Below are 18,496 nucleotides of genomic sequence, written 5' to 3'. Positions count from 1 at the left end.
TCTCACTCTCATTCTCTCTCTCATTCGCTCTCTCTCATTCTCTCTCTCATTCTCTCTCTGTCTCTCATTCTCCCTCTCTCTCATTCTCTCTCTCTCATTCTCTGTCTCTCATTCCTTCTCTCTCATTCTCTCTGCCTCTCTCTCATTCTCTCTCTCTCATTCTCTCTCTGTCTCTCTATCTCATTCTCTCTCTCATTCTCTCTCTGTGTCATTCTCCCTCTCTCTCATTCTCTCTCTCTCTCATTCTCTCTGTCTCTCATTCCTTCTCTCTCATTCTCTCTCTCATTCTCTGTCTCTCTCTCTCATTCTCTCTCTCTCATTCTCTCTCTGTCTCTCTCTCTCATTCTCTCTCTCTCATTCTCTCTAAATGATATTTTGAAAATTCAAAAATTCTCTCTGTCTCTCATTCTCTCTCGCTCATTCTCGCTCTGATTCTCTCTCTCTCATTCTCTCCCTCTCTCTCATTCTCTCTGTCTCTCTCTCTCATTCTCTCCCTCTCTCTCATTCTCTCTCTCTTGCGCGCGCCGTCCTCATCTTCACCGCCTCCAAAGCCGGGTTGCCAGATTGCACATATTTAATACTGTGTTATTTATTCCAATTCCCATAATATTTTAACGCATTATGATTTATTAATACCTGTTGAATTCTGGATCCTCATTGGCCAGGAGGTGTTGATTAATGTTGTCTCACAGCAGCTCTCACTGCAGTGCAACTACAAATCACAGGTATATATTCATACACTCGTTCTTTATTAAGAGAAGAAGCCTTTATTTGTTCCATGTACACTCCAGCACAGACTTACACAGTGAAATTCCTCTCTGCATTTAACCCATCTGAAGCAGTGAACACACTCATGCGCACACACACACACACACACACACACACACACGTGAGCAATGAGCAAGCACACACACATAGACACACCCAGAGCAGAGGGTAGCTACGCTACAGCACCCGGGGAGCAGTTGGGGTTCGGTGCCTCACTCAAGGGCACTTCAGCCCAACCTCAGCCCGACGCGGCCCCATGTTAACCTCACTGCATGTCTTTGGCCTGTGGGGGAAACCGGAGCACCCAGAGGAAACCCACACAGACACGGAGAGAACATGCAAACTCCGCACAGAAAGGCCCTTGTCAGCTACTGGGCTCGAACCCAGAACCTTCTTGCTGTGAGGCGACAGCGCTAACCACTACACCACTGTTGTTTCTATGGTAACAGCTCATTCACAGGCGCTTATACAGCAGACGCTCCACTAATAATAAAACTGATTTAAAAAAAATAAAAACATACAGTGATATTTTCTGTAAATGTAACATGTGGAAGGAGTCTCCAGTGTCAGCACTTTGAACAGTCAGAGGTAAAGCCGTCACTTTTCCAACATCTTCAGAACAAATGAGTTTCTGTGTGTAGGTTTTTTATTTTATTTTATTTTTTGTTGTTTTCTGGGTAGCAAATAAAAATTTTTTTTGTCTTATTAACTTCAGAACAGTGAAAAAGAGAAACTCATGAGGGAGCAGCTGTTTACAACTGTGAGAACATTGGAGAGAACAGGAGAATGTTCCAGAATGGAACTATAAGCTCATTTTAAAAAAAGTGCAATGTCAAGTCAAGTCGAGTTTATTTGTATAGCGCTTTTAACAATAAACAGTGTCAAAAAGCAGCTTTACAGAATTTGAACGACTTAAAACATGAGCTAATTTTATCCCTAATCTATCCCCAATGATGAAGCCTGTGGCGACGGTGGCAAGGAAAAACTCCCTCAGACGACATGAGGAAGAAACCTCGAGAGGAACCAGACTCAAAAGGGAACCCATCCTCATTTGGGCAACAACAGACAGCATGACTATAACATTAACAGTTTTAACATGAAGTCAGTTTCGTTGATGTTATAAACTCTTCATTGATGGAAACTTGAGTGCAAAACTGTTCATGACAACTGCAGTCCTAAAGTTATTAGCAAGTCAGCTGTACTCAATGTGTCATTATTTTGAAAAGTAAAAGAAAATGTCAGCTGCTGTAAGAGGAACAGGAGTGGACCTGCTTTATCACTTTAAATGTTGCTATAAAATTTAAAAAAAGAAAAAAAAAGCAAAGTTTTTTTTCATTCCTTCATTCCTGGTATTGAAAACTCGGCTTTGTGAAATACAGCCACAGGATCTGTGATATTTATTTATCTGCCTACGCTACTGTGATGGAAATTACAGTAATTACAGGCTATTTATTTTATTTATAACTTTCATAAAACAAGCCACCTGTAAACAGAGTTGTTCATAAATAAATAAATCTCCGTGGATGGAATATTACTGCACGCATTTTAATAAAGGCCTTGAGAAACACATGTGTGTTCTTTATTTTTCGGTGAAAGGGTGGCTGGCTGGGGAAGTTTTTGCCCTCCGACCGGGTGGAGTGAAGTCTGGGTTTGGACGCTCACTGTTATACAATCTGGCAACCCAGAAGCCAGTTGTTCTCCTCCCTCATGCCCCTCCCTCCCTGTGTGTGTGTGTGTGTCAGTGCGCGCGCCGACTGCACAGAGCCCGGTGTCCCGGTGTCGGTGGCGCGCGGCGGTGCTGCTCTCTGGGTTCGGCCGAGTCACACGAGCGCGCGCGCAGAGGGAGAGAACAGGAGGCACCGGAGCAGCGCGAGGCGGGATGATGGCCGGCGGTCCGTGCGCGCGCAAGTCGGCTCGGCGCTCGCGCTCGGCGCTGATCGCTGCGCTCACCGTGCTGCTCGTGCAGACGCTCATCGTGTGGAACTTCAGCAGCCTGGACTCCGGGGACTCCGGGGACGGCGGGGGCGCGGGGGGCGGGGAGAAGAGACACCGGCTCGGGGGGAACAAAGCGCTCGGCGGCTCCCCGGGAGTCCAGAGGAGGCAGCAGCGGCGGCAGCAGCAGCTCGGGAGAGCGACCCGCACACACACACTGCAGCCGGTAAGGAGGAGGCGGAGGGGCTTCCGTCAGGCTGGTGTGGAGAACACTGTGCACATCAGCCTCGCGCCTGCCCCTCACACACACACACACACACACACACACACTCCTTCATGTGGTTCTCCGTTCTGCCCGTGAAACCGGGCCTCGGTTCTGAGCTCGTTTCGGGAGAGAGATCTCCAGGTTCCGCGTCAGCTGTGCGTTCACATTTAAATGCGTGAGACTGCGTGATGAGATCGCGTCATCCCGAGACACTGCTGGAGACTTCATGCTGTCCACATCATCACCATCACACACCATCATCACCATCATCATCACCATCATCATCACCATCACACACCATCATCACCATCATCATCACCATCATCATCACCATCACACACCATCATCACCATCATCACCATCACACACCATCATCATCACCATCACACACCATCATCATCACCATCACACACCATCATCATCACCATCACACACCATCATCACCATCATCATCACCATCACACACCATCATCACCATCATCATCACACACCATCATCACCATCACACACCATCATCATCACCATCACACACCATCATCATCACCATCACACACCATCATCATCACCATCACACACCATCATCACCATCATCATCACCATCACACACCATCATCACCATCATCATCACCATCACACACCATCAGGACGAAACACCCACCGAAACAAATGAAGGCTCCACTGATCTTCAGGTTCGTTTCAGAACCAACTCTTAGAGCAACCAACTGGAGTTTGGAGGTTCCTGCTTCCCCTGTTCACCAGCACACTCTTACAAAAACAGGTTCCTCAAGGGTTCTCTTCGCCGCCAAGATTGCGTACCCAAAGAATTTACAGGATCTGATAGAAATCAGAGTTCTTTTAAAAACAGTCTTAATACTGGCACTTGAGAAAACTCAAGGGTTCTCTCAGGATTCTTTGGATAAAGTTCTCAGCTTCAAAAAAACCCCTCTAACCAGTTCTTACAGCAACCTTTTCAAGTGTCTACTATCCCGTTAATACATACACGCTTAGAAAGAAAAAGGGTTCTCTAAGGGTTCTTTGGATAATTCTAGCTCCTAAAACAAGTGCTGTGTGAACTGGAACCCTTTCTCATAGAAAAAAAACCCTTATAACACAGCTATAACCCTTAATTATCCAAAGAACCCCCGAGGAACCCTATTTGTCAAAGTGTATGCATTAACTGGATAAGTGTGTGTCGAAAACCCTTAAAGGTTCTATGTAGAACAGAGTTGCCTGCCATGTTAGAACAGGCAGTTCCCTTTTTGGAAGATAAGAACCCAACGAATCCTGAAAGAACCCGTGTTTCTAAGACAGTTTCGCTCAGTGTTAAACTCCTGACAGGTCATTAGGAGCTCGTAGCGCACACTTACCCAGTTAAAACACACACTCTGAGAGAAAATGGTTCTTCAGGGGTTCTTTAAGTGTTCACTGGATGATTCAGGGCTCTTAGTGTCCAAAAATATGGAACTTTACTGACAGGAAAACAATTTTGTTGATGGATACAGTTACAATTATAGCATGGAAAAAACCTGAAGAGTTCTCACAGAGGGATGACCGGAGAACCCTTCAGGGTTGGAATTATTTTTGTTGGTTTTTAAAATTGATGCTGTTTTTTCTAGACAAAAGCACTATTGTTAAAAAAAATAAAATAAACAAGCTCAACTGTGAGCTCCTGCTCCCTTACGTATCCCCTCCGCTCTCGCTTATATCAGAACGCACGCAATCGAAGGAATCGGACACTTATTATGAATGTTGACTTCAACAAATAATGAACCTGGAACAAGTAAAGAGCTGTGTCTGTGCCCAGGGATCTCAAACAGCATCCTGCTAAACCGTCATGCTGAAACAGCATTTTGCTTCTTGAAATAGTGTCAAAAATCCACCCGATATATTTCATAAATACATTCAGTCGGTAAACAGGAAGTCAATGTGCGACAGACCTGAACATGGTACACACAGTATAGAACCCCAAGCTGAAGTTTGGTACCAAGTACCAAGGGGCTATGATTTGTGGTTGCTGAGAAAAAGGGTGTTTCAAATGGACGGAGATACGGCCGGATGGACGGACAGAGGTAAAAAAACAGTCTACCCCCCTCCTATGGAGCAGGGGTATAAAAAACACTGTATATTAACATATTTACAGCTAGCCTGCCTTTCAGATTTTTCAAGTGTAGGTCATGAAAAGAATTTTCCCGACACCCAATTATTTTTGTTTAGTGGAACGAAAGCTACTGAATTCGAATCACAGACTTCCAATTTTATTATTTTTTTTAAAAATAAAACAATTAATGTGTTTAGAGCCACATGGCCCTAAATTCTCCGCTATTTTTTCCTGCTTCACCATGACCCAATTCAAGATACTATGTCATGCATCACGTGGTGAGCTTTCCCCGTTCACGCAAGGCATTGTGGGATACAAATTTGAAACAGGAGAGAAAAATGGAGGACGCGAGTGTGCGAATGAAACGTGAAAGAGCGACTACAGTAACGGAAAGAAAGCGAGAAGAAAAGACGTTATGTTATATACGAAGGAAAGGAAATGCAGGACCAAACTAATAAATATGGGCGCTCAGCGAGCACCTCGGTGTGATCAGCTGTTCGTTTAGCGACAGAATGATGGAACTGCCAGTGCACGCTCAAAGGGAAACCTGTAGATGGCAGTAATGCAACACTGTGGATGCCAGCTGCCGTAAAACCCAAAAGAAGAAGAAGAAGGTAAACCTGCGCATGCGCACACGGACTTCCTCTGTCTGCTTGACTGCGCCAAGCGAGCGATTTCATGCACATTATTTGCTTTAATCCCCTCAAATTAAATAACTTCCCAGCCACAGAATGGCCTGATATTTTGTGAGATATTACAGAAATAAACAGATATCACAATCACCACATTTCAGACGCAACTAAATTTCACCGAGTTTATGAAATCAAAAGGCCGTCTCGCTTTAATATGTGGTATAAGCATCAGGGGTGGGGCAATATGATAAAAATATCACATCATGATATTGAGATAAAAGACATTTCTCTGATACGTGATATAATGAAATGCAGGTTTGTTAAAAAAAAACAGCCAGCGAAACTGTAGTGTTGCATTTAAAAACAAATATGAAAAAGATGCTTAATTAAAATGTTTAAAAATGCTTAATTAAAATGTTTTAGAAATCTGTAAAAAAATGCTTTTAAAATATTTTACAATTTTAAAACTATTTTGCATCAAATCAGCAAAGGTTGTATTTGCTATTTTGAAAAATAAAAAGGTATAAAAAGGAACCACAGTATAAACAATATCTCAGAAAAAGTGTATTGCAATACTCTTAATCGCGATATCGATATGATCGGAGTCGTATCGCTGAGCTCTAATTTGCGTCAACACTGCGGGGATCTTACCTTTCCAGCTTGAGGTTAATAACGTCACACTTTCTCAGATTTGTGTTTGATTGAATGTCTGTCTGTCTGTCTGTCTGTCTGTCTGTCTGTATACATAGTTTTTATTTCCAACACATTTTCTTGAAATGCTTTGAAATCAGAAAAGCTGACCTGTTGGAACTCTGCCGTCTGGTCAGTCTGAGCCCCAAGCGTTCGTGTTTGTTAATTAAATCGCTCTCGTTGTGAAGAGGTGTTGCTTTGCTTGTTGGTTAAACAGGATAAAATTGACCAAGGTGACATTTCGGCATCGTAAAAGCACCACATCCTGTAATTACCGCTGCTAATTATCATGTAGTATGATCCATACATGGCATCCTGTGATGCACGGGCGGCCAAGGAGACGACTTTCATTACCCGAGATCGAAACAGCGGAAATGTCACGAGGGCACACAGATGATGACAGACTGGATGAGAAATAATAGCAATAACAACTGCAATGCAATGAAACTTCCTTTGGAGTGTGCTGTGCATTAAAGATGAAACGTAAAAGAAGGGAAAAGTAAAGAGATCAAGTTTTCGACGGTGCAGCACAGCGCTGGCAGCGTCGGCCCTCGGCAAGACTCCACGCCGTGCCAGAATGACTGGTGTTTCTTTTCCGGTGAGAAAATAAAAACAGTAAAGCGTCTCACATCCTGGAGTATCCCTGTGGAATTGTTGCAGGTTTGCGATGTATTTGTGCCATGTGTGATAATTAGAATAAACTCAGGCTTGGGGAGATCTCACACCCTCCTGAGTGTAAACGCTAATATTCGGCGCAACAGGATGCCGGTTGTCTGGTGTTACGAAATGTTTCACTGAATGTTTTCACTGTTTTAGAGCTCAAGGAGTTCATTCAGGAACACATGTAGAAACTCCACACACTGTTTAACGGACGCGCCGTGCTTCAATTACAGCGCGAGAACAACACGCAGAAGATGGGGTTTTTTTTGTTTTTTTTCCAAAGTCACTGCGACGACATTGAGTTCTGGATTCTGATTGGTCAGAAGAGTTTGGTGGATATAAGTGTCTGAAAAGTCAAGACTGAGTAAGAGTACCAAGAAGCATTACCTCTCCCCTTTCAACCAATCATAATACCATTTTCACCTGGAAGAAAAAATAAATCTAAAATGATGTATTTGTAGTTTGGCTCTGATTCAGTCCTGAATTTTCAGACACCCTGTTTTTATATTAACACACTCGTTCTAATACGTTATCGTTTCTACAGTAGCATCTCTCCAGTGACAGGGATTTGTACAGCAGATGCTCCACTAACACAAAAAGAATTAAACAAAAAAATAGTTTTCTGGAAGTTTATTTCACGTTTCTGGAAGGAGTCTCCAGTGTCAGCACTTTGTCACAGTCAGAGATAAAGCTGTAACAAACCAAAATGTCAAGAGCGTAGGAGCTCATCTGTCCTGCCATCAAAACAACCAAACATCAAGCAGAACCGAAACGTAACAACGTGAGAGAGGACCAACCTCCACGACAAACCGTTTACAACAGGAACATCAACCAAGGACTAAATTTTGTTCCCCGAGGGAAGCTCGACCCAAAACATCCATCAGCACTGAAATCGAGTGAGAAATCCAAGCAGAGATACAATTCTAGTCAGAAGAAAATGTGCTAAGTTGACCGGATTAATTTGTTAGGGGAAAAAAAAATCGACAATACAGTGACCAAGTTTGGTGCAGAGTGAGGAGGTCTTTCAGACACAACAATCGGAACGGGAATCCGTGGAGAACTGATGGAGGAGATACGATTTCACTGAATTGTGGTTGACGGATGCAACGCCATGGCAACAGCTCATCAGAGGAACTAATAAGGAGGAAGAAGAAAAAAGAAGAAAAGAAAGATGATGAGGAGGAGAAAAGGAACAAGAAGAAACGGAAGAAAAACTTGATGAAGAAGAGGAAGAAAGATGATGAACAGGAGGAGGAATAACAAGAAGGCAGAAGAGGAAGAAGGAAAGGAAGATCATGATGAAGAGGAAGATGAAAAGGAAGAGAAAATTTATGAAGAAAATGATGAAGAGGAGGCAGGAGAAGAGGAAGAACAAGAAGAAAAGGAAGATATGACAGGAGAAGGAGAAAGAAGAAGAAAATGAAGAGGGAAGAAGACAAAGAAGGGGAGGAAGAGAAAATTGATGAAGTCAAAGAAGAGGAAGTTAAGGAAAAAGAAGATGAAGAGGGAAAGGAAGGAGAGGACGTAATGAAGGAGGAGTCAGGCTGAGGCGGTGATGAGCGAACAACACCAAGCTGCGGGTTTTTTTGTTTTTTTTTTAACATCAAGAGAGAAAAACGAGTCTCATGAAGGGACTGACTGTTTGTAGCTGCTCTAACGTCAGTCAGAACGTGTTTCGTTGACCTTCCACAACATTAGAAGGAACTATAAACTGATGAAATGCATGACGTGTTGTTCTTTAATAAATATAAATTGTACAAGGCAAATTGCTGTCGTGCCAGAGGAATAAAACACTCCGGAGTGTTCTCGAAAAAAAAAAAAAACCCTTCAGAGTGGTAAGAGTAACGGAATTTTATTGCACATCTAAATTGAGTTTGTTGTCAAAAAAGCGACAGATTGGAGAAGAGTAATATTTTAAGAACTGGCGTGCGAGTTACGAGTGTGTTTGGAATTTTTATCGTAGAAATGATTCTTTCAGGGGCGTCGTGGCTCAGGTGGATAAGGCGCCATACCATAAATCCAGGCGACCCGGGTTCGATTCCGGCCCGAGGTCATTTCCCGATCCCTCCCCGTCTCTCTCTCTCCCGCTCATTTCCTGTCTCTACACTGTCCTATCCAATAATAAAAGGTGGAAAAAAGCCCCCCCCCCAAAAAAAAATCTTTAAAAAAAGAAATGATTCTTTCGTTAGTTACGCAATTTCCTGTGTGTAATGTCCACATCAGTGTCCTGTTTAGCCTCGATAGCTTCATGCTAATTACTCAGATCTGCTAGCTGTAGTGTTCGCCTGATTTCTTCTGGGTTTAAAGTGAATATCTCAAAGCGCTCGGCTACGGAATGACCTCGGAGCCGGCTGACCTTTCCTTCTTTTCATCCTTGGCAGGCTCCCGTGATTCTCTCTCTTTTTTTCTCCAGCTCTCTCGTTCTTCCTCCCGTCACCTCCGTCGAGTCGCTTGTTCTGGTAAAAACAGGCGCTTATATACCAGGAGCTGCCATTTTGTTTCCACTTTTCCTTTGGAAGAGCTTGGAAAAACAAGAGGATCAGATCGCAGATCCATCACAGCTCCCACAATCCCCTTCATCACGCCAGAGTCCAGGAATTCCAAAACAACAAGATTCACAAGTGCTATTGTTGGAAAAGACGTGTGATTTCAGGGGAAACGAATGTGTTTGTTGTCTTGGAGAGAAACTCAGGTGAGACGGAGGAAGAAATTTTATGTCTCGGGTTCGGTTGGTGTTACACGCTTTAAAAAAAAAGTTTAATTTTCTTTTATGGTTCACAGTGATCGCTTTCTGAAAGGGGTCCGATGTGGAATGTTCTGTTGTTGGGTTTATCTTAAACATTCTTAAACAATCCTTTGATATGACCAGTTAAAATTTTTAATAAGTGTAACAGAAATGTTGATGATGAATTACTTTCCGAAAATGAAAGTCAGCAAACCTGTGGATTTCAGTAATCCCTCTTGGGCCGATGCTCGGAACAATTCTGTTTTCTTTTGTTTGGTTATTTTTCACATTTGTCCTGAGTGATGTCATGATGCAGAATCTTTTTATCAAAAACAATATCAACCAAATCAAGTCTTTGTTCTTCTGTTGGATGTTAAAATGTCATCGGTTTACCTTTAAGTCATTCAATTTTGTAGTTTTTTTAAATTAAAAATATTATAAATATTGTTTCTCTTATTGTATTGTCTCAGTTGTGTTTAAAATCTTTAAATAATTTTTAAAACTTAATTTAAAACCTTTGAAATCAGCTGATCGCTTTAAAGATTTGAAGAAATTCAAAATATTTTGAAGTATCAGGATTTTTTTGGAAAAATAAAGAAACAAATAAAGAAAACCAAGGTTCCATCTCGCACCCTGAGGGTTCCTTTGTTTTGGGTTCTGTTTTAAACATTACAACAAAGCATTTTTGTTCAGAAAAGGTTCTTTAGGAACTCTTTATGAAGGCTCTTTAGGAACTCAGGTTGAGGACAAAATGACCAGAAAAGCATGGCAGCTGTGTTTGTGAAACGACGACCTGCCGCGTTGACACTGGCGTTCTTCGTGCTCTGACTTTGTTGTGGTCGGAATCTCAGGCTCGATCTGTCCCCTTTGTTCAGGTTGGCAGCAGAGGACAGGCGCTGCCTCCGACTTCTTTCAGCTCTTCATCTTTGTCTGTTTCTTTTCGTCGCTCGGCTTCCTCGTTCTCTCTCCGCTGTACTTTTAGCTCCGAAAACTCCCAAGCAATCATCTTATTTATAAAGACGTAAACTCTCTGGCTCGTCCTTTCTTTTTATAGTTCACACATGTTCCTCAAACCAGATGTGCAAGTTCCTCCTTTGAGCACGTGCAGAGGTTTAATTTTTATTCGAGAAAGGAAGTTCGTTGAGCCTTTATGAGTGACCGGTTTTCCTGCCGTATTGCTTTGATCCATTTTTAGGTGTCTGAAACTGAAAGAGAGGATGATTTGTGTGAAGAACCATCCTGCAGGAATTTCCCAATGGCCTCAGACACAAACCAGTCAACGCTACGGGAAGTTGCACATCTGCATTAAACCACAAACAGAAAAGAAATCATGTTTCGTGACACAAACACAGCACTTTTTTTACATTCCCGGATTTTTATCTTTTTGGAAAACGAAATCGGGTAAGGGACTGGGGCAGAAGAATATTTTAAGATTTGGTGTCCAAGTTCATGGGTGCAGATCCCGGGAGGGACGGCGGGGGACATGACCCCCCCCCCCCCCCCCCCAATTTCTGAAAAACATGAATTGTCCCCCCCAATAAAAATCCCCTATAATTATTCAAAATTGTACAAACAAATGTATTTTCAGACAAATGATTCCCTGTGCAGTACTTTTTGAATGATGTGGCGAGCCTCTACGAAGTTGTGATTTATGGTTGCATGGTATGAGTTGCATACGGGCAAAAGAAAAAAAAATCACTTTTGTGTCCCCCCCCCAATCCTGACATCGGATCTGCACCCCTGTCCAAGTTAACAGTGTAGCTCATGTTTGTTGGGAGTTTTTATCCGTACACGGTATTCCGTGGGTAGTTCTGCAGGTTCCTGTGTGAAATGTCCACATCTGTGACCTCGCTTCATGGCTGGCGATTTAACGCTTACATTTGGAAGATCTGCGCTGGAATTCTGTTTGTTCCCTCCTCATTTGGTACCCAGGTGTTGGTACAGATGTGCCCAATCCTATTCCTCATTCTGTTCAGCCTTCTTTATGAGATGGAGCCGGATATTACTGGCGAGACTGTGATCCGTCAGACACTCAACTGTTCCAATAACTTTGTCGAGAGAATTTCTAAAAGAAGAAATCCTCCACATCTGGCAAAAACTGGCTCAGCGTTCCCACTAACGCATGGTGTGTGTGCGTGCGCGCGCCAGGCCGTCGCTGGTAAAGATGCAGATTATACTCCGCTGGCAGTGATGGTGTTCCTGGTATTTCCTCAACAGGGTTTTAAAATCATGAAGCGCCCACGCCCAGGGCCAGCGATTCTCTCCAGCCAATTCACACGGACCTTCTGTTACACAGCCCTCATCAGATGTCATGAAACACCAGTGGGACACTTTAACCCTTCGAAGCCTGAGACTGGTACTCAGGTTATTTATTGTAACGAGTGTTACTCAGTGTGACACCAGCAGGGCAGATGGACACTGGGGAGGAAAAGAAGGAACGGTTTTGTTTCGGCAACTTGAAGATTCAAACAGAGGCGTCTTTCGAGAGGTGAAGAACCCTTCCTATCTGAAGAACCCTGTCAGGAGACATTTACTTCACGTTTATGGAAGGAGTCTCTGGTGTCAGTGGAACAGTCACACGTGACGTGATGACAGGAAGTAACATGTTTCATGAACGTTTAGTTCAATTGTGAGCATATTAAAAGCACGAAATGTGGTAATGTTTCAAACCATGATGTTTAATAAACACTCCGAGACGTGCTGTTAGAGGAAAATAATCAACATCAGAGTGGTAACAGTGTTTCCACTTCATTACACCACCCTGTTGTTGATTATTTTCCGATAACAGCATGATACAGTGTTTTATTCCTTCAATGCACATATTTAATCTTAATTTTAATTTATTGCTAAATATGAAATGCTAACTAATATAATAATAAATAAGCCTATGCTAATTCAGGTGCAATTTCAAGACATTTTTGCTTTTTTTTCATAATTTGTGTGCATCATCATCATCTGCAATATGACCACATGCAGCATGTTCATAACAGATATTCCAGAATTCCTCGAATATTGGATATTCCAGAAATTTCTATGTAACGTTCCGTACTTTAACGGCGACCCGTTTTTTTTTAATCGTTTATCATTTTTTTTAAAGATATGAAAAGCCGTGGAAATGAAGTTCGGTTTGATTTGAACACTTTCGGACGTGGCTCGCGAGGCGAGTACAAGTGTATCGGGTGTTTGTTTTTGGAATTTTCATTCAAATCGATGTACATTTTTATGCAAATGAATGTTAAATATCATTGATTATTGCTGCTTTCTTTGTAGATCAGAGTTCGCTCATTATCTCTCTGCTGAGTCGCGTGCACTGAGAGACAGGAACGCTCAGGGGAGCTGGAACTCTCACACACACACACACACACACACACACACACACACACACACACACACTCTTATTGACTCTTATCATTCTGATTTTAAAATCAGTTTGTGAGCTGTTTTGCCCTCTGCATGATGGTCATCAGAAATGACTAAAAATTCGTATTTCTTCAGAACTGGAATTAATTGTTCATTACGGATATCCTGATTATGCGTTTTTGGATAAACAGAAAACGGATTAAAGGACTGAGAGATAAAGTTTTGTCTGTACAGTGTGGGTGATGATGCTCAGGCAGGGACGGACGGAGTGTAACGTGAGCTGCTGATGGAATAAAATCCTGAGGATCAGATCCATATGGTGGCGTAGCGCTCGCCGCTCAGCGTCTCGTTAACGCGTCCTCCGTTCCACGTGAGATTCGGAGCGATGGCCGATGCACACGTGGCCCTGAGAACACTGATGTTGTGTGTTAGGTGTTTCTATTTATTTATTATTTGCTGGACCCCTGGGCCTCGAGTGTTGTTTGTAAAAGGAATAAGTCCTGCTAGTGAGACCTCTAAAGACACAAGCGAGCTCTTTCATGTCCCTCCCCAGCTGTTGCGTAACGGCTCGAGACGCCGTTTATCGATTTGTTTCTCTGCGTCGTGCTGATGGTTATCTCCAACATTTCCATGATGCTCTCTGCTAATGAGCTGGCCTCGATTGGATCACTCGTTCCATTTTTCCACAAAGATTTCATCTGAGAGCGCGAGCGTGCGCGAGTGTGCACACGTGCTGTGTTTATTGTGTATCGCGAGGTGAGGACACGGAGTGTGAGGCTGTTGGATTGTTTTTTTTGCCCCTCGGCTCTGGTGGCATCATGGAAAAGCCTTCGAATTGCCCAGCTGTCAGTTCTCCCACAGCGCTTTATTTCATTAACGCTGTTGTTTTTGTTTCTGTTTTTCCCTTTTTATCTTTTTTGCATGTCCAAAAAAAGTGATGTCATGATTGTGTAATTTTAAATAACAGTTACAAACTTTTTCTTTTTTTAAAATAATCACTTCAACCTCACTAAAATGTTTTTTTACGCAGTTAGACACTCTATTTATTTAACTTTTTTTTTAACACCAGTTACAAAACTTTTTTTTTTAATTAAAAGTTAAAAACAAATTCATTTTCTTAGTATTTCTAAACAACTGCAAACTCTTTTCGGTTTATTTTAAATAACAGTTAAAGTCTGAATTTTTTTCTTCTCTTCATATCGGTCACAGTCTCTTCTGGATCTGATTTGATGTAAACGCTTTGGACTGAACGCAGGTGTGATATAATTCAATCATAAAGTTCGGCTCAGTTTTGCAGGCAGTTTGTTTATAAACCTGTGTGTCGTAGAAATTCAATTTCAAATCACTTGATTTTATTTCTCTTCAATAAAATCGAGTAAAATAAATAAACGAGCTGTGTACTGTGAGCATTGCTCAGTCCTGTTCTTAATGCACGCTCAGATTTATTTATTGAATCATTCCTCCATCAGCTGCTTCAGCGCCGTGTGGTTTGGAACAGATAACTCACACGGTGCTTATTCAGTTATCACAAAACCTGATTATTCCTGACTGAGCAGCAAGTCAGAGTCCATCCTTCGTCTCTTATCGCTGTCGTTGGATTTGTTGTTGGATTTTGTTCGTTTGCGAATTCTACCAGACTCGCCTGACCTTTTAATCCGAGTCCGAGCCAAACAAGTTCGACATCTGATCCGGTTATCATCATAATCACCTGTTTATCACGCCTTACATTAATATCGTCATATTTCTGCACCTGAAGCACTGTGGAATTCTGGATCCTGATTGGTCAGAAGGCGTTGATTAATTTTCTACATTTTCCAAATCACTGACACTGGAGACTCCTGACAAAAACGTGGCATAAACTTATGACCTCTTCAGTGATTCTGTATCAGTGATTCTGTATCAGTGGTTCTGTATCAGAGATTCTGTATCAGTGGTTCTGTATCAGAGATTCTGTATCAGAGATTCTGTATCAGTGGTTCTGTATCAGTGGTTCTGTATCAGAGATTCTGTATCAGTGGTTCTGTATCAGAGATTCTGTATCAGAGATTCTGTATCAGTGGTTCTGTATCAGTGGTTCTGTATCAGAGATTCTGTATCAGAGATTCTGTATCAGTGGTTCTGTATCAGAGATTCTGTATCAGAGATTCTGTATCAGTGGTTCTGTATCAGAGATTCTGTATCAGTGGTTCTGTATCAGAGATTCTGTATCAGAGATTCTGTATCAGTGGTTCTGTATCAGTGGTTCTGTATCAGAGGTTCTCCTCTTTCTCGGTTCAGCAGCAATGTGCTTTCTTTTATTAATGGTTATTATGATTAGCTTTCAGTACTGTGGAGTCTCTGCAGTACAAGTCCCTGTGCCTGGCCGGTTACTATAGAAACGACAACATATTATAGAATGAGCGCATTGATATAAACCTGTCGTTCACATTACAGCTGGAACTACAAATATAATGCGCGCCTTCTGACCAATCAGATTCGAGGATTCAGCCGCACTGTGTCAGAAGGCTCATTAGAGCTCGTACACTTTTATTTCAGCAGTTTTTCATCATTGTGTGATGTTCTGGCTTTTTCAGTAATTTGGAATGTTGTGACAGAAATATTTTCTGCTGTATATATGAAACATATCCACGTTGTGTGTGTGGTTTAAAAGGAAAGCGTGTCAAGTGTTTACGATGTGATATTCGAGGTGATATTCTCTGCTGTTTCACTTCACCGCTGCGTGTTGAATATTGTGTGATTTTCAGCAGGGTGTGTCTTTTCAGAATATGAGTGAAAACAGGTTTATGGGCATTTTTCAATCGCTGGAAAAGGTGATTGTGTCGAGTTTAGTGTGTGTGTGTGTGTGTGTGTGTGTGTGTGTGTACGAGAGAGAGAGAGAGAGAGATGTGTCTGTTTGGGATGAAGTACGAATAAAGACGCTGTGTAATGAAGCTCAATGCAGCCAGTGTGAGGTGTGGAGTCGGTGTGTGTGTGTGTGTGTGTGTAAAACAGTGCTGTGGTCTACCATTTGGTATGAATGGGGTTTGTGTTGCTGCTCAGTCAGAGATGGTAAAAGAAAATAAACTCTGCTGCTAACTAGACTGCTTTTTTTCATGACCACGATCCAGACACTGGGCACGCACACACACACACACACACACACATTTCTCTCTCTCTCTCTCTCTCTCCTTTCCTCGCCAATCTCCCAGTTTGCGCTGTGATGTCATTATGGAAAAGGGGCATGGCTTATTTCATAAACAAATGAATCGCTGTAATCATTTTTCAGACTCTTAACTCGTGCGAGATCATCTCACACCATGAACATTCTTTATTTCCCATGATTCATTGGTGCCATAAAAAAGCTGAGAGAACCATTTAGCTCCGCCCACTTCAGTCTCGTGTGAAGTTTTATAATACGCAAAACCTCCTTGCAGACTTTTTTGAACTCGTCCGACAATTTTTGGTGTCTTGTCAAAAAGATTGGTGTTAAAATACTCAGTCCAGGTTGTGACATGAAAACAAAATGGCTGCCAGGTACGAGCAGGGAGGGGCTTAATTTACCGAAACAGCTGCAGCTCATGATCGGTTGCGTGGATTTGTACGAAACTTGAAAGAAATGTTCAGAACACGGTTCTGAGGATGTGTGGAAAAAAGTGTGGGGTGTGGTCATATGGTGTGGGGGTGGGGTTAATTTTAAATAAATAGTAATAGTGGTGGGCGGTTTATGGAGGAATTGGGAAACTGAAATAAACGAGAGGGAAAAAAACCCCCGACAGGTTCCTGTTTAAATTACGTAAAACTGCTGAACTGAGTAATTTATTTAAGACTGCAAATGAATGACCCTGAAAGTGCTGTGCAGAAAAATTTATCTTTTGTGAGGACGAGTAAAATAATTTTCCTCTTGTAGAGACGAGTAAATACTCTGCAGAGGTGATGAGCAGAGCAGTGTTTAAGCGTAATTCCACCTCGGTGTCCAGCGTGTTGACGTGACGGGGTGACAGGACGGCATCAGTACAGGTTGTTGGACTTGTGCTTTAATTGAGCTCGCTTTTCTCACGTTGCTCTTCATTTGTCCTCTGGCTCTTTTGTCACTGAGGATCAGTCAGTCACACAGATCGGCCTCAGCGTCTCGGTCTGTCCCGCTAACCGGCACCTCACCGAGCACAGCACCAGTCACTCCTCACAATAATGAAAAACACTGTCCAGATCACGTCTACATCCACAGAAACCCCTCTGAGTGTATCCTGTGTTCACTGGCTATCAGCATCAGTACTTTACAGCGAACTGCTCGCTACACGCTGATAAAATGGCTCCTGTGCAATAGACCGACTCACTTGTGCAATACCACCTGTGCGATACTTACACGTGCAATACCACCTGCGTAAGACACTTATGTTAACTGCATATCTGCAAACCTGTTAATTTATGCTAATTATCTTCAATTTGTAGTTTATTTCTTTTTATATATACCTTTTCTTGTATACTTCGTACTTTTTGCACGATTCCTTCACTGCCTTATCTTTTTCTCTTTCTATTTTTTGCTGCTGTAACAATGTAAACTTCCTCTTGTGGGATAATAAAAGGCGATCTTATCTTAACCACGTGTGTGTGTGAGAGAGAGAGAGAGAGAGAGAGAGAGAGAGAGAGAGAGAGAGATCAGTAGCAGTGTCCAAGCAGTCGATTTGAGCAGATACGATGGCGAACCTTATTGCCATGTCACGGCCAGTTTCTTTGATTCGGGCTGTTTGCATTCTTCTATCCCTGAAATTAGCTCCACCCCCATTCACAGAAGAGTTACTCAGCCCCCCCCTTTTTTTCTGAAAAGAAAATCCAACCCATAAGTTGTACGGTTTCAACAAAATGGGCGTGTCAGTTGTTAGAGAAAAGCGGAAGGCTGGACTTAACCATGCAGGCAGTAGAGGGCACTAAATATGACAAACTGCTCCTTTAATCTGAGATGTTCGGGGTGGTTTTTAGTTTTTTAGATGTGTGATGATAAGAACGGTGTTTATAATATTAAGGGTGTGTGAGTGGAGAGGGCCTGTTTCCAGAGAATGCCTGATGGGATTTGGGAATCATGTGACCTGGAAAAGATTGAAATGGGAGCTCCTTCTCAGCGGTAATCACCTGATTGGTTCAAACATTCGAGCGAGAGAGAGAGAGAGAGAGAGAGAGAGAGAGAGAGAGAGGGAATACTATGAATAGTTGGCAATACAGTGAGAATTCCTACTGGGGCTCTGCATGTCCTCCAGACTGAGATCAGGTTTTGCTAACACTTGGACAAATTCTGTCTCTCATCTAAAATAAGCTGTTGAACAAACAGTCACTCTTTCTCATTAAAGAAAATGTAAACACAGCGGGAAGGATTTATCCAGCGAATGCAGCAC

The 18,496-nt window shown here is 42.4% G+C and overlaps 1 protein-coding gene across 1 annotated transcript in view; it reads left to right on the top strand.

The window, feature by feature from the left end:
• The first annotated feature begins 2,573 nt into the window (after positions 1-2,573).
• The window catches only part of xylt1 (xylosyltransferase I), an 83,987-nt gene continuing 68,064 nt past the window's right edge, over positions 2,574-18,496 (top strand). Inside the window, exon 1 of the mRNA XM_060902466.1 lies at positions 2,574-2,926. Coding sequence (XP_060758449.1) covers positions 2,648-2,926 — 279 coding nt within the window. The 5' untranslated portion in view covers positions 2,574-2,647. The remainder of the gene's footprint in view (positions 2,927-18,496) is intronic.

The sequence above is a fragment of the Neoarius graeffei genome, chromosome 20, assembly GCF_027579695.1.
Source record: "Neoarius graeffei isolate fNeoGra1 chromosome 20, fNeoGra1.pri, whole genome shotgun sequence".
Classification (NCBI taxonomy): Eukaryota; Metazoa; Chordata; class Actinopteri; order Siluriformes; family Ariidae; genus Neoarius; species Neoarius graeffei.
This window is presented reverse-complemented; position numbering and strand designations above follow the sequence as displayed.